General features: G+C 48.5%; 5 protein-coding genes across 5 annotated transcripts; 2 read left to right on the forward strand and 3 right to left on the reverse strand.

Annotated features, from left to right (window-relative positions):
* Positions 1-60: 60 nt before the first annotated feature.
* Positions 61-1,908, reverse strand: L199_006513 (uncharacterized protein; the record flags this gene model as incomplete). The annotated part of the gene is made up of 1 exon (XM_064892212.1): positions 61-1,908. One exon carries the CDS (start codon positions 1,906-1,908, stop codon positions 61-63), a length of 1,848 nt encoding a protein of 615 aa, XP_064748284.1.
* A 1,032-nt stretch (positions 1,909-2,940) lies between these two features.
* L199_006514 (uncharacterized protein) lies at positions 2,941-5,111 on the reverse strand (the record flags this gene model as incomplete). Its single annotated transcript, XM_064892213.1, has 11 exons — positions 2,941-2,979; positions 3,052-3,315; positions 3,402-3,572; positions 3,633-3,665; positions 3,721-3,798; positions 3,861-4,061; positions 4,119-4,344; positions 4,400-4,543; positions 4,625-4,718; positions 4,791-4,975; positions 5,044-5,111. The coding sequence occupies 11 exons, from the start codon at positions 5,109-5,111 to the stop codon at positions 2,941-2,943; spliced, it is 1,503 nt and encodes a 500-aa protein (XP_064748285.1).
* Positions 5,112-5,508: 397 nt separating this feature from the next.
* On the forward strand, positions 5,509-8,472 carry L199_006515 (uncharacterized protein; the record flags this gene model as incomplete). The annotated part of the gene is made up of 8 exons (XM_064892214.1): positions 5,509-5,562; positions 5,761-5,951; positions 6,006-6,276; positions 6,328-6,680; positions 6,723-7,230; positions 7,300-7,555; positions 7,625-7,759; positions 7,838-8,472. The coding sequence occupies 8 exons, from the start codon at positions 5,509-5,511 to the stop codon at positions 8,470-8,472; spliced, it is 2,403 nt and encodes an 800-aa protein (XP_064748286.1).
* A 191-nt stretch (positions 8,473-8,663) lies between these two features.
* On the reverse strand, positions 8,664-11,165 carry L199_006516 (uncharacterized protein; the record flags this gene model as incomplete). The annotated part of the gene is made up of 15 exons (XM_064892215.1): positions 8,664-8,814; positions 8,874-8,996; positions 9,046-9,134; positions 9,219-9,277; positions 9,340-9,371; positions 9,469-9,676; positions 9,729-9,739; positions 9,799-9,903; positions 9,957-10,034; positions 10,077-10,512; positions 10,580-10,610; positions 10,662-10,733; positions 10,785-10,862; positions 10,913-11,021; positions 11,083-11,165. 15 exons carry the CDS (start codon positions 11,163-11,165, stop codon positions 8,664-8,666), a joined length of 1,665 nt encoding a protein of 554 aa, XP_064748287.1.
* A 620-nt stretch (positions 11,166-11,785) lies between these two features.
* L199_006517 (uncharacterized protein) lies at positions 11,786-14,729 on the forward strand (the record flags this gene model as incomplete). The annotated part of the gene is made up of 17 exons (XM_064892216.1): positions 11,786-12,067; positions 12,111-12,257; positions 12,314-12,410; positions 12,455-12,577; positions 12,628-12,928; positions 12,988-13,084; positions 13,140-13,188; positions 13,283-13,324; positions 13,379-13,407; positions 13,459-13,544; positions 13,606-13,741; positions 13,794-14,049; positions 14,103-14,179; positions 14,222-14,366; positions 14,418-14,512; positions 14,563-14,662; positions 14,716-14,729. The coding sequence occupies 17 exons, from the start codon at positions 11,786-11,788 to the stop codon at positions 14,727-14,729; spliced, it is 2,076 nt and encodes a 691-aa protein (XP_064748288.1).
* Positions 14,730-15,249: the final 520 nt, after the last annotated feature.

The following is a 15,249-nucleotide window of genomic DNA, read 5'->3' on the forward strand; positions in this document are numbered from 1 at the left end:
CTAAACCGTTTGAACAGGACCCTTTTTGAGGTGGGCTATCTTTGGCGATTGCCTACGAAACTAGTAAACGGCCTGTTTGAAAGCGGTGAAGGAGTGGTCCCAAGTTGCATTTCCTTCGTCGTCGGTGACACAATCAAAGGTGGAGTTGGAAGACCAGAGGGGTCGAGTAGGGAACATACAAAGCTCTTGGGTCTCTCCCGAGTAGTCACCGGAAGAGACGGTTGCGTTGAGACCGGCAGGAGCCTCACCGTTTTCGATCCAGTTGATAATCTGGCTCATCAAGCTTGACCCGGAAGGGTAGGGTCCAGGTTGCAGAGAGTTGGCACCGCAGTGAGCAGCTCCTGGAACGAGGTAGAACTGATACCACTCCTTCATTTGCTCCTCAGCCTCGGTGGTGTCCACACCGGGGTACATCCATTCCCTGACAGACTGCCAATAGTGAACGGATGATCCAGCAGGGATCGACGGATCAGATTCACCGTGGTAGTGAATGAGCTTGCCGCCATTGGACTGGAACTCGGTAAGATCGGGGTAAGTGGTCTGCAGAGTATCGTAGAATCGCTCGAAGCCGGTCTGCATCCATTCGACCAAAGTGTCGTAGGTGACACCATCGAGATTATCAAGGTTATCGAGATCCAGGAGCTCAACAAATTTTCGAACATAAAGACCGCCAGTGGAGGGGATGCTGAGCTCCCAAGATTCGGTCTCATTGTTGTAGGTGGTATCGGCATCGGAGATGTCAGCGGTGATTTGCCAGGAGAGATAAGCTTGTTCGCCGGCGGAATTGAAGAGACCATCGTAGACGGCTTGAGCCACAGCGACGTCCTCGGCGGTGATCGTGCCGTTCTGTTCCGGAGTGGTGCTGGATGAGCTTCCCTGGGCTCGCTTGCTGAAACCGAAACCGAGAGAAGAGCTGCTTTCTGCCGCACAATAGTACGACTGGCCAATGACGCTACTCAGGTTGAAGTTGAGCTGGCAGAGGTCGGTTCGAGAAACTACACCGTCAGATCGACCGTCAAGCGAGTCACAAGCCTCGATGGTGGCGTTGACAATCTTGGCGATGGCACAGGGGGCTGGAAAGTAGTTTTGGACTTGCTCGACCGCGGCAGGGTAAACGTGCAGGACTTGCTGTTGGGCGAAACGGAAAGCTGGAGCTCCAGCGATGACACCATCGTACTCTGAACCGTATCGTTGGACCTGACTCATACCTTCTCGACCACCATCGGAACAGCCTGAATAGTAAGTGTAGACCTTGGTAGAGTTGTCGACGCCGTAGAAGTTGGGTGTGATGTATTTGCCAATCTTGGTCATCTCGCCCAAAGCTTGATACCCGAACATGTGAGCGGCTTGCCAGTCTACAGTACCGTTGGCAAGTAGAGCCTTCTCATCGTAGCTGTAATTGAAGGCGTCGTAGCCACCATCAGTGACACCGGAGGCCGCACCATAATCGAGACCACCCGTAGCGTCCGAGTTGAGTGAGTAACCACCACCACCGCCAACGTAGAATCGGCTTTTGTAGTCATCGGGGGCAGGGAAAGCGTAGACCAAATTGACAGTGTCGCTCGAACCGGCGTGAGTATAAGAGAGAGTAACGTTGCAGTAAGAAGTGGAGGATGAGGAGGTGGAGGTGGAAGTCGAGCTGGAGGAAGTGGCCGAGGAAGTCGAGTTTGTGGGACCGTCTCGCTTGGCCATCATCCCACCCCCAGAACCTGCGCTAGACGCGGTGGTGACGGCCGCAGTCACTGAGTCGGGGTAGATCTCAATACCGAGAAAGGTCCCATTGGGAGGAAGAGCCGCTTGGACATTGGCGGTGGTACAGAGTTCATCAAGAGAGGATGAAGAGTTGGTCGCTCGGACGGCGATAGTTGCTAAAGAAGCCGCCTGAGTCAACTGGCGGAAAGAGGGCATGATGTGATGATCCGAATGTGTGTGAGGTTAGTTACTCACGGATAGTCTTTCTTATTGAGCTTATATATACACGATTTTGGAGAGATTTTGGAGAAAAAGGCCTACATCCTTTCGGTAGTGAGCAAGCTAGTCCAACTTCGGGCGCAGTCGATGCAAGTCAGTATACCGTAGTCAGAGTATCCACGTGTCGGTTTCGACTTCCACAGCACTGCGAAGCTGGAAACAGATCTAATGCATTGCACGGAATTTCTTTCTTCTTCTTGGCTCTGTTTTGCGGCCGACCGAATGAAATCAAGGTACTAGAGCTCTCGCTACGGCCAAAGGGCGTAGGCAGCAGACGACCTTGTCCGATGCGGGAAAAATGCAAGTTGCGCGCGCCCGTGAGGATTGCGGCGTTCAATAAAATGGGACCAGCGGCGAATTTTTGATGCCTGACTGCGCCAATTGGATTCTGTACTGGAGCCTAATTTATGGTAGTTGAGAGGAGTCGACTTGTGCGGTGCACAAACCAGCTGATCCAATCACCGTAACCAGCTGTAGCAAGTCTGAGCACACTGCGGTCTAGACGAGAGATAATATTGTATCAGTTAGTACCTCTCACAAGACGTGCACCTCTGGAAACATCAGGTCCTACGAAGCCCCCAATCAGGGATGGAGCTCTTTGATGACGATTAGTGAGAGTGATTCAGCCTCGCTTGCGATTTTGGGATACCTCCCAGCGGTCCCCGATGACATCTTGCTATTTGTCTCGTGGAACGTACCATGAGTAAGAGGAACCGCTGGCCTTGAAACATGATCGATGCGGCTCTGGGCTTTGACATAATTTCATTGCTCTATACCACTGAAATGACGCCGTACGTATTGACCCTTAACATCATGGCCATAATCATACATAGAATACATGAAAGATTTACCAAACGCGTACTCATATTGTAGCGTCAGATCGCTCAATGGCCATCACCATACTTTTTATATAGGCCATTCCCTATGGATGTCTGTCAGCATCAGCCGCAACATAGGATACAAGTAGACTCACATCGTTTGACTTAGATTCTGATGCACAGCTTTAACCTGTATCGCATAGAAGACACCCATCACTCACCATTTAGCATGCTAAGAAAACTATGATTAACAATCACTCACCTGAGTGTAGGCGTCGAGACCATACGTTCCCAATTCTCTCCCAATCCCACTCTGTTTGAACCCGCCAAATGGTACCCCAGCGTGCAACAGTGCATACTGATTACACCAGACAGTCCCAGCGTCAAGAGCGGCAGTGACTCTTGTAGCTTGCCTAGCGTCATTGGTGAAAACAGCAGCAGCCAGTCCATATTCTGTGTTGTTTGCAAGTTCAAGTGCCTCTTCTTCGGTCTTGAAGCTCGCAGCGACGATAACTGGACCAAATATCTGTCACGGGCAAGGTCAAAATCAGGACAGTCAGCGTATCATTCTTCCTCTTCACTTAGTGTTGATGGTGACAAATAGTGGCGTACCTCTTCTTTGACGGCTTTCATATCAGCGTTGACATCGGCAAGGATAGTCGGTTCAACCCAGTACCCTCCGCCGGATTGAGGCCATTTCTGTCCTCCCGTTACAACTCGAGCACCCGCTTGGCGTCCAGACTCGATGTAGGCTAAGACTTTATCACGCTGACCTTCGGAGATCTGGAGGCGCGGGACGGTTAGTATGTAACCTTGGAGAGGCGAACACCAATTGCGACTTACCAGAGGACCGAATGAAGTGGCCTCGTCGGCGGGCTGGAAGATAAGCACAGTAAGCGGACGACATAAGCAGCAAACGTCGATGACGTACATTCCCGATAGCACAAGCCTCCGCTTTAGCCTTGAGAGCCGTCAAGAATTTCTCGTATATCGCTTCTTGTACGTATACCTAGGGAATAACAGTACTATCGTCAATATCAATCCTTCACTCCGAGTGATCATTTCACTTACTCGACTACTAGCACAACAGTCCTGTCCGGAGTTGAACCAGATACCCATGGCTACCCACGCAGCAGCCTCTTCGATATCCGCAGAATCAAAGACTAGCATTGGTGATTTACCACCTAATTCTAACGTGACCTTTTTCAAGTTCGATTCCGCAGCAGCGATGGCAATTTTTCGGCCGGTGGGTACTGATCCTGTGAAAGCGACCTATTGCATTGAGCTTATCAGTTAAAGATCTCTGGTATGAAGAAGATGATCCCGCACCTTGTCAATATCCATATGTCTTGAGATAGCATCTCCTGTAGTCGCTCCAAGACCCGGAAGGACATTGATGACTCCCGCTGGGAACCCAGCTTCTACAACCAAATCACACAGGTAGAGAGCGGTAAGAGGGGTGAGTTCTGACGGTTTGATGATGACACAACATCCTGCGGCTACGGCTGGTGCAACTTTCCACGCCCACATCAAGAGTGGGTAGTTCCATGGGATACTGGGGAACATAAGCTCTCGTATGTCGTGAACCCTAAATGCGAATGAAAACGTACATTTGACCACAGACACCAATTGGTTGATGGAGTGTGTAGACAAACTTTTCTTTTCCAAAATGGTTGATTGTTTGACCGTGGAGTTTGTCTGCCAGCCCAGCATAGTACCTGAGACAGGCAACAGAATCTGCGACATCTGCATCGCTACATCAACAGTCAGTAAGAAGCGCTTCAAGTCTATGTTCGAATAGCATGAGAAGATGAATATCGATCCAAGATACACACCGAGCAATCCTAATCCCTTTTCCTGAATTGAGAGACTCCAGAGCTGCAATCTTCTCTGCGTCCTTTTCCATCAGATCCGCCAGTTTGAAGAGGACTGGATTCGAACACAATACTATATCAGCATATGATTGAGGACTTGAATGAGGAGACAGAGGGACCAGCTCACGGGCAGCTCGTTCGGTAGAAGCAACGTTCATCCCCCAAGTGGTCTTGAAAGCTTTCCTAGCTGCTGTCACTGCGGTGTCAACGTCAACTTTCGTTGCATGGGCAAAGTTCAAGAATTGCTGTCCAGTCGCAGGGTTGATTGTGGAGAACGAATTGGAGTCGGATGATTCGACCCATTGGTTGTTTCTGCGAACAGTCAGCTCAGAGGGATCTTTGAGAAGTGAGAAGCAAGTGTAAGTCTGAGAGAAACTCACATGAAAAGACCAGTCGGGACGCTAGTCTTGCCGAATGCTGGCACCTCGATCTCTTGCTTGATAGCCATGTTGCGTGCTGGTGAATGAAAGCAATAGTCAAGTCTGTGTCTGGGAGACGATGTGATCAGCTTGTGGGTATGACTTTCTGCATTGTGAATTATCTTATCTAGGCAACGAGGATGTATGTCAGTACTTACGAGTAGTCATCGAACCATACAACAGCCGAGATATCCAAGCGAGCCGTCATCACAAGCGCCCATATCATTTACCGGGTAAACCTGGGTGAATTACTGGTTCTGGATAAACTCCCGGTTACATCGGAACATATCTAGAACAAGAGTCAGCTGATAACGAATTTCCTTTTAGCCTGAACATTCTTTGTTGACATATTATCTGTCTATCTTTACCCCGCGAATCTCAGCAACAAAAACTTGTCAAGATCAGAGCGAACAAATTATACGCACAATGCTAGACACTTCAACCTCTGGGAGTCAGAAAAGGGTCACCAGGGCTTGTGATGTAAGTCTGTAATTGATCGCTTCAACGGATTGGCGGGTCTTTTTGGGAATGTAATGTTGCTTTCAGAGATCTTGAAGAAGATCACCTGCATTCATGACAAGCTTTGATGATCGATCATCCTTGAAATGAGGGATCTAGAGATGAACCCAAGTCGTACACTGGAATGACGCTGACTTGTGTCATTGCTCATCTGGACAGAACTGCAAGAGGTATGCTCGACCCGTAAACACACGCTTTCAGTACAGGACTGACCAGAGTGCACATAGTCGACGAACGAAATGTGAAGCTGCTTCAGGTGCTGCCGTCACCGAGAGTAGTGATAAACAATCTTGTCAAGGCTGCATAGATAACGGTCTGACATGCACTTTCGAAGCTCCCATCCGGAAGAGGTAAGTTCGTATTGTTGATCCCGCTTGTCAGCCTACTGAGGGGTATTAACCCAGAGGTCCTCAACCAGGATCCAGAAAGAGACAAAACCCTTCTTCACCACCCACGTTGTCATCTGGCCCTGAACACTCACGTCGGAGACAACGATTACAATCCGAGACGCCTGGAACGGACCAGGATGTTCTCTTACGTCGAAGAGACCCAATGGCTCCTGGACCATCTAAAGCACCTTTTGTCCCTCGTCACAGGCTACAAAAGGTGCCCTTTGGTGGTGTGCCCAGCAGTCTCATCGACCAACTATTACCTTTATACTTTACCCATGTGCATGTAAGTTATAAGGATAAGCCATGTCCACAGCTGATCGGCCCACGATGATAGAACGTTTGGCCAATGATATATAAACCCACCTTCAATCCACGCACCACCTCCGCTCCTCTCCTCCTTTCGATGCTAGCAATCGCATCTTGTGTCACTCGGCCAGGTTCTAATACCACTTCCCCCGCTGAAGCGAATGACGATGAAGGATCAGGCTCCTTCCCCGCTGATCGATTATTCCTTATGGCGGAAACGAGCTTACGTGAATGCCACAACGATCATCGAACCGATCTGATCCAATCTTTACTTTTGCTAAGTCTACGTCAAACTGGCTGTGGGGACAAGCAGAGCGCTTCGATGTATGCCGGACGAGCATGTTCCATGGCTTTGAACATGGGTTTGAATCTCGTTCCAATGTACACGAATGCAGCTGCCAGAGGAGGAATCGGAGGGATCAGCGGTGAGACACCTACGGGTCATCCCAGCAGCATGGATGCGATAGAGTTGGAGATCCGGTCGAGGGTGTACTGGAACACTTACGTTCTCGATAAAACGTTATCCGAGGAGACCGGCCGTCCGTTCCTGTTGACATACCGAAAGACGACAACACCTTTACCGAGTATCGAAGAACTGGAAGAATACGAAACTTGGCCTCCTCCAAATCTATCCGCTACAGGTTACATCCACCGAGATACCCACATCATCCCTCGGAAGGGGTATGTGATGAGCTGTTTTGCCTGGACCTGTAGATTGGGAATGATCGTCGAAGATATCTTGGACCTGGACACTTCCTGTCCTGCGCCACTCAATGATTGGGACAGAGAATTTTTTGAGCGGACGCCGATAGTGGATGTGAACGTTATTTCTGATCGCTTGTCCAGGTGGAGAGAAGCCTTACCAAGTAACTTGAACGTGGACACCAATTCAAATCTAGCGCCCTTGCCTCATCACGCAGTAGGTATAGCTGTGAGTCTACTAGCCTTTTTTCTATTGTTAGCAGACTGACAAATGAATCCCCTATTACATATCATGTAGTGGTATCATACAAGCTGTATTTTACTACATTCACGATTCATCAAACGGACCAAACACGGCAACGATCTCTCTCTTTCACCTTTGGTCGCCACAGCGGCTTCAAATACCTACTCGCACTCCCATTTGGCACGTCAAATATGTTCGGAAGCTGCTCAAGCGAACATTGAGATACTATCGTGTTTGGATAAATACCAGTTGCTCAAGGTGGCTAGTTCTGATGTACTACACATGTTGAGTCTGACAGCTTTGTTTGAAGGTTAGTCAGGAAGTCGAATGCCATCTCTTGTATGAAGTATGCAAGCTGACGACCTCGACTCCGTTGAAGCATTCGAGACGACCAACTCGGACATCCAGTCTGCCAATCTGGCGAAGACTAATTTCGCTCAATGTTGTAAATGGCTGAGAGATTTCTCCAGCTCGTGGCCTGCGGCATCTTCGCATCGGCTGTTCTTCGAGGGGTGTGAGTGGGCTATGTTATCCTTCCGGTGTTGTTGAGACGTAGCTGCACAGTCATTAAACTGATAGATATATCAACCAGTGATCAAGGGAGGACTCAAAATGGCCACTACACCATCCGGTCCCCTCTCCGCGCACGAACAACACTCATCGGTGACGGCCCAAACAGGCAGAAGGGACTCAGGTCATTCCGATCTCCCTCTTCAACCAGAAGCGATACCAACGCCGACTACCCCCGATGGCCTTCGATCCATCCGCCGTAATTTATCCATCAGCGAGGACGAGTCAAACAGGGATGATCAATTGCAAATCCTTTCGGAAACCGCCACCGCCGTATCTGGATTCAACCCCACCAGCACTGTCCTTGGTGGTACAATGGGGATCTCATCTAGTCCCTCTGCGCTGTTCCAATTGCCGCAAATATATTGGAACAGCCTAAACACGAGTACCAATGCTGCTTCAAACCATGGTTCATCATGGGATCCCTTGAATAACTTCGACTTTGACTCTACGAATGCTCTGGGAGCCGAAATGACAACCGGCGTTAGTGTTCCGTATGAAGAAACGCCTGCATTGAATACTGAGTGGCAGTTGCCTTTCAATTCTGGAAGGGAACCTGGCCAGGATCCTATGCTAGCTAGCGGATCAGACCCTAATACGGTTGTCCAGTCTGCCCTGATGGCGTTTATGATGCAAGCTGCTCGAGGAAGTCAGTGACGTAGTGCCAGTTCGTACTGTCTCCTAGTATATGTTTGTATCATGCTATACTGTAGTCGAGATCGATGCATGGCAGCAGCAGTGTAACGATCAGATACCGAGATGCATGTGCAGTTCTTAAATATACATTTGAGACTACTACGGGTGTTCTGTTGCTTCGACAACAAAGGTTCCGGATTTGAGATAGTTGGCTACAGTTGGTTAGAAGGGACAGGAGATATGTGGGATCCACCGTGGAATTCAGGCGCACCGCCATTCTTTTTACTCGAGGGGTCTTCGATTTCAGGAGGGGACAAAGTATCCTGTTCGATGCTCATACCACCTTCGGTCGTTTGTGGACCTCTGTGAAGAAGGGTAAGCTCCCGTATATAGCTATCTTACACTGTGGATGTTTAACGCACTGGAAAAATGTCTTCCCACCGATCCTAGGCAAGAACCAGTACACAGTCGCAAAAATCCATACTGCTCCAGCCACTAAACAAGCATAATTGAAGGTACTTGCATCGGGATCGGTATCGGCGGGGCTGAAAGTCTTATCAGTGATTGTCCGACGTATAAGCGCAGATGACTCACAAGCTGAAAAGAACGATTGCGAATGTCATCCATGTGACGGCAATGATACCGCACATTCTGCTCCAACGACCAAGATGCCAAGGACCGGGCTGAAGGGATTCCTCCTCGTCAGTATGATATTCCTTGAGTTATGTCATTTCCAATTGGTTGTTCGACGAGCGTGTCACACGTACCACAAAGTTACCCTGGCCCCATAAAAGCTTAGCCCCGATTGGGATACCATAAGCGACGTCTGCACATTCGTTGTTAGCGAAAAAGCAAATTGCCTAAGTGAGGGTTTTCTAGAAGACTCACAAGGTCCCATGATTGCCAAGGAGAATATGGCGCTGATTCATGATCATCGTCAGTCTACATATCGGTGAGGGGTATAGAGCATATAGGTGTAGGAGCGAAATGTCAATGCCCGTAGAGCCGTTGACTCACTTGATAGCAGAATAATTGACGGGGTCCGCGAAACATAAAGCGCCCAGAGGTATTGCGCACCCTACGACCAGCCAGACAGCTCTCACAGGCGTTCCACTGAAAGTATCAACGTGGTGGAAGTATCGGGAGAAGGGTAGTGCTCCGTCTCTGGCAAAGGCGAATGCTTGTCGCGAGGAAGGCAGGATGAGCGAGGCCGTCATGGATAACTCTAGGATAGAGGTCAGCTCGCACTCCAAGCCCAGTAGCCGAATGAAACATACGAGCAATACACCTATATGTATGAACGATATTAGCCGATCAATAGTATAGATATAAGGGTATATCGCTCACATGAAAGACCATACGGCCAAAGATCCTTTCTGTCCAAATGCCTGCAAATAGATATAAGCAAGTGGCTGTCCAAGAGCATCATCGTTGACCGCTGCTACGTCGAGACTAAATCATTCAGTCAGCGATGCCCGGAGCTGTCCATTTCTGAAGGAACATACCCCATTGTTAGAGCAAGAATGATCAAGATTACAGTTCCCAAGACACCAGCACTACCGATTGCGCCGACGATAGCTTGCCTGTATTTTCATCAGCCAAATGTCGTAAATTATCACACTCACGGTACCGCTACTGAAGCGTTGGTAGCTTCTTCACTGATTGACACCGCACAATCGAAACTACAAATGGTCCACACAGGAGCCAAGAACGAAAGAAGGAACGCGAACCCGTTCGGCCAGCTAGTCAAATTGACGAATCCGCCGAATGTGAACGCAGCGGTGTTGAGTTCATGTCGACGAGCGATTGGTAAACCGATGATGGTGACGAGGGAAAGGAGGACGTTGAGGATTACACTTGGAGTTTGGAGACGAGCAAATATATTTGTGCCGTATGCACAGATCAGTCCGCAGACTATGAGAATACCGATGTACAATCCAAATTGTTGGCCAGCTGTGGAGATGAAGTTTTCGTTGTTGATTGACGCTGCGGCGAAAACGATGCCGGAACATGCCCATCCGAGTGAAGAGACGGCTGCGACGTTGCCAAGGAACGAGTTGTCTATGATGAGGGTGATTGGTAAGATTTTTTTCTCGTATAGAATCGTATATCAGAAGGAAGCACTTACATCCTACCATCCAGGCGAGGAAGTTTCGGTACTTGGTTATGTGTCAGAAGCGCTGATAGTTAAGGGTATGACGAGAACTCACTCGTGGAGGGCTAAGTCTATGTGTCCAGAAGTACAGTCCACCTGAAGTAGGCATTGAGCTTGCGAGCTCTCCCTATGTCATTATCAGCTGGATAATCAAAGTATATCACAGAGTCAGACATACCATGGATAAACCGACGAACAGAATCAAGATAGCACTGATCAGCCAGCCCCAGATCATTCCTACTGGTCCACCGTAAGGCTGGATTGGGTACGTCAACACAAACACAAGCGTCTAGAAGCTAGACGTACAAGGTTGTAGAATATGGTACTGGCTATAGATGGGACGACACCCATGATAGAAAAAGCTACACCAAATGTCTCCCATGAGGTGAAAGTTCGTTTGAGTTCAGCATGATAACTGTACCAGTCAGAAGCAGATTCAGCGGATGGTCTGAGCTCCTTGAGCAGAGATGACCTACCCAAGATGTTCCAGCTTGTCATCGTCTTTTCTACTCCGCTCACTTTCGATAGGGTGGTGGTGTTGGTGGTGCTGAAGTGACATTTCAGTTGTGATGGTCATGATTCTTTCTACTATGTGAATGCACAGGAGGGCATGTCTTCATGGAAAGGGAAGAGATTTATTATACGTATTTTTACGTTGATGAACAGATTGCGGGGACCGACATTGCGTGAGCTAGGCGAAGGTGTCAAGCGCTAGATACTCGTATGGTAGGGATGATATCCGATAACGAAGGATGATTAGGAAGGATAAATTCAGATTAAAAAGTCATTTACTTTCTGATAACGTTGCGCGTTTCAAAAGATAACACATGACCTGGGATGTATGATCAAGTCCAAATATAGACGTTTGGTAGGGAAGATGAAGGAGAGTCGTCGTTATTGGGCAATCTTAAGCGAAGTAGTAAATCGTAAATTCATCCGAGAGGGAAAACAATTCATCCAATATTTATCCTTTATCCGAGATCTGCATAAACCAATGGTATAACCGATGATGGAATTCACCCATAGTCTTCCTTCATCCCAGCATCCGTTCATCTGTCTAGCAGCACTAGTCGATAACGCATATATATATATGAATAAGTGGACATGGGCACAATGCGACATAAACACAACTCATCTCCATCGCATCATACTTAGACCAATATGGTACTCATCCCAACAATGTCATCACTCAGTATTGGAAACGACAAACCCTTGTCAACTTCAGCCCATCCTCTCGATCCTTTATCAGCAGACGAGATCCGTACTGCCGTCTCAGCGGTACGAACGTTCTTAGGCACCCATGAAAATGTCGGGAAGCCATTAGTCAAACCTCTATTCAACAGTATCAGTCTCCGTGAGCCACCTAAATACGCTGTGCTCCGATGGTCTGGTTTATTCGACGAGCAAGATCTCGAAGCTGTTGGATCATCTGGTACAGAGCCTTTAAAACGACAAGCTGATGTAAGTCACCGCTCACGAAGATGACATGCTGATGATGATGTAGGTCCACCTCATTTGCCCTGTCTCATCTCAAAGCTTCGAAGGGGTGGTCGACCTTCCCTCGAATCTTCCAGGACAGAAGCAAACATCTGCGGCAGTATCAGTCTGGACGCCATTGCACGAGTTGATCCAACCATCACTCCAAACTGAGGTGAGTGGTTACATCTTCACAAGTCGGGGTGATGTGCTAACGAGACTTATATCTAGGAACTCATATGGGCCGAGGAAATTTGCCAGAAGGACGAAAAGGTTCGACAAGCATGTGAAGCTATCGGTATCAAGCAGTCAGACATTGCTGTTGATGGTGAGTCAAGACCCCTTGATAGAAGACCACTGACCTCTCCTTAGGCTGGTGCATTGGTCTCGATGAACGATTCCCTGGACGCCGTCTACAACAGTGCTTCATCTTTGCACGACTCCGTCCAAACGATAATCTCTACGCGCATCCTTGCGACTTCATCCCGGTAATCGGTGAGTTTGGGTCATGCTGCATGAGACTGCCAGCTGACAGCAGTCAATAGATTCGCACACTGGAGAAGTCCTCACTATCGACTATCCTCACACGAATCAGAAGCAAGGCGAAGCCCATCCTCCTTCGTCTGCGGAAGCTCACGCGGCTAAAGAACCCAGAGAGCGATTCGCCCCACCCATGTCTGGACAGAACTACCTTCCCGAACAAATCGCTTTAGATGACCCAACTTTCAAGGTGCGAGATACGTTGAAACCGCTTCACGTTGTACAGCCCGAAGGAGTCAGCTACTCGTTAGACGGACGAGTTCTCAGCTGGCAGAATTGGAAAGTGCATATTGGATTCGAGTTCCGGTGGGTTTTTTGGCAATACCTTGAAATTACAGAAAGGCTTACGTGGTGTTCGTGTCCAGTGAGGGGCTTGTGCTTTCAAATATCACCTATGACGATGGTGTCAAGGGAACAAGACCAGTCTTCTACCGATTATCAGTAGCAGAGATGGTTGTTCCAGTGAGTTGACTATACCTGTGGCTTTATCATACTCGAGCTGATCATCCCGTGACAGTACGCCAAGACAATCTTCCCTCACCACCGAAAGCAAGCGTTCGATACGGGTGAATATGGTGTTGGAGCTCTTGCCAATTCCCTTGCCCTCGGGTGCGACTGCTTGGGAAGTATCACGTACCTCGATGCGGACTTTGTGACTAGATCGGGTGGAATTGAGACGATCAAGTCGGCGATTTGCATACAGTAAGTCTTTCGAGGTCTTGGACATTGACAAATGCTTATCAAGATAACCTGTAGCGAGGAGGACGCTGGGATCTTACACAAACGTGAGTACAATCAATACCTATCAGACGTGCCCCACTGACAGTCAATATCAGACACCGACTTCCGTGATAACCGGGCTCACGTTGCAAGAAACCGTAAACTTGTCATCTCCTCCATCTGCACTGTCGCAAACTATGAGGTGAGTCACACAGCAGCTTGTCCTGAGCTGACAGATAGTACGGGTTCTACTTTAACTTCAGTCTTGACGGGTCTGTGGAACTCGAGGTCAAAGCTACTGGTATTGTCAACGCCTATGCTCTGGCTCCTGGAGAGGCCCGCGATCCATCGCACGAGGTAGAAGTCGCTCCACGTATAGCCGCTCAACATCATCAACATGTAAGCTTTCATTTGTACGATATATATCACTAGGTACTGACTCTTCTTTCAGCTCTTCTCACTACGCGTTGACCCGATGATCGACGGTTTACAGAATCAAGTGGTCCAAGTGGATTCGGTCCCCGATGATGAGGATGTTGGCAGTGATAGTAATTTCTACGGTAACGGATTCAAGACTGTCAAGACGTTGTTCAAGAGTAGTAAAGACAGTGTGTCCAATGCGGATCCTGCCAAAGCACGAGTCTGGGCGATCGAAAACCCCAACAAGCAGCATTTCAGTACTGGTGGAAATGTCAGTTATAAAATCGGTAGGTCGTTCGTTACCAGTCCTTGAGGTGGTTCCCGCTGACCCATTCTGCAGTCTCCAAGGACATGCCACCAATGCTGGCCAAACCAGGCTCAATCGTATGGAACAGAGCACCGTTCGCCCGACAGAATGTGAGTCGAACCTACCTGAGACATCTTGCTGACCATCTCTAGATGTTTGTGACGACGTATTCGGATGATGAAAAGTTCCCCTCCGATGTTCACGTGAACCAAAACCCTGGTGGACCAGACTTTGGCTCCCAACAATGGATCAACAGGGATGATAACATCGTCAATAAGGATGTTGTCTGCTGGCCATGTAAGTGTCACAACAGTTAAACCTGCGTATGGCCTGCTAAACTTGCGTTAGGTTTCGGGGTGACACACATCTCACGACCTGAAGATTGGCCAATCATGCCAGTGGAGATTTTACGAGTCCACCTCAAACCCTCTGGCTTTTTCGACGTGCGTATGCTATTGTGTGAAGCAAGTTGAATACTAATGTGGTGCTTCAGCGCAATCCCGGTTTGGATGTCCCGTCGAGCGCTGATTCCAAATCACGTTACGCTAATGAAGCCTTCACGAATGGGCAGCTTACCAATGGCAACGCATCTTGTAAGTCGCTTTGATTGGTACCAATTGATATATCAAACTGATCTGCTTCTCAGGTTGCGGTAGATAGACTGAACTCAGTGTTGGGAAAAACCCAAAGGGCAATGTATATATATCATAGGTCGTAGGCTGGTTGTACCAACATGCATATCAATCATATCACTGGCCTATCCCGACAAAAGTTGGCTTGAGCCCCATCGTTCCGTGGTGAAATCATGATACTGCTTTGATAGTAGAGCAGTCAGTCTAGACTTGCCAGCTCGCCTCGGGCGTTACAATGATACTTCCCTTTCCGAGGGTCATTCCTAAAGTCTTTTCAAGACACATTCATTTCTCACGCTTACTCTCTCATCGCTGACACTCTTGCTCTCCCGAGATCCCAGTGGCTTCTCCTTGGAGATGATCCGATCTGGTTATATCGCAAAGCCCCGCGACTTGAGCACTTACAGTGATAGGGCCATTTAAAAGGTGCCGTTGCTCTTTCGCATGAGCTGCAATGACAGCTACCTTAATGCTGACAATTTAATGGCACAAGGGGCACGATTAACGACTTTGCTTGAATGCTGTAGTAAAGTCAACGCATTGATGTC

This window comes from Kwoniella botswanensis, chromosome 1 (genome assembly GCF_036426115.1).
Source record: "Kwoniella botswanensis chromosome 1, complete sequence".
NCBI lineage: Eukaryota > Fungi > Basidiomycota > Tremellomycetes > Tremellales > Cryptococcaceae > Kwoniella > Kwoniella botswanensis.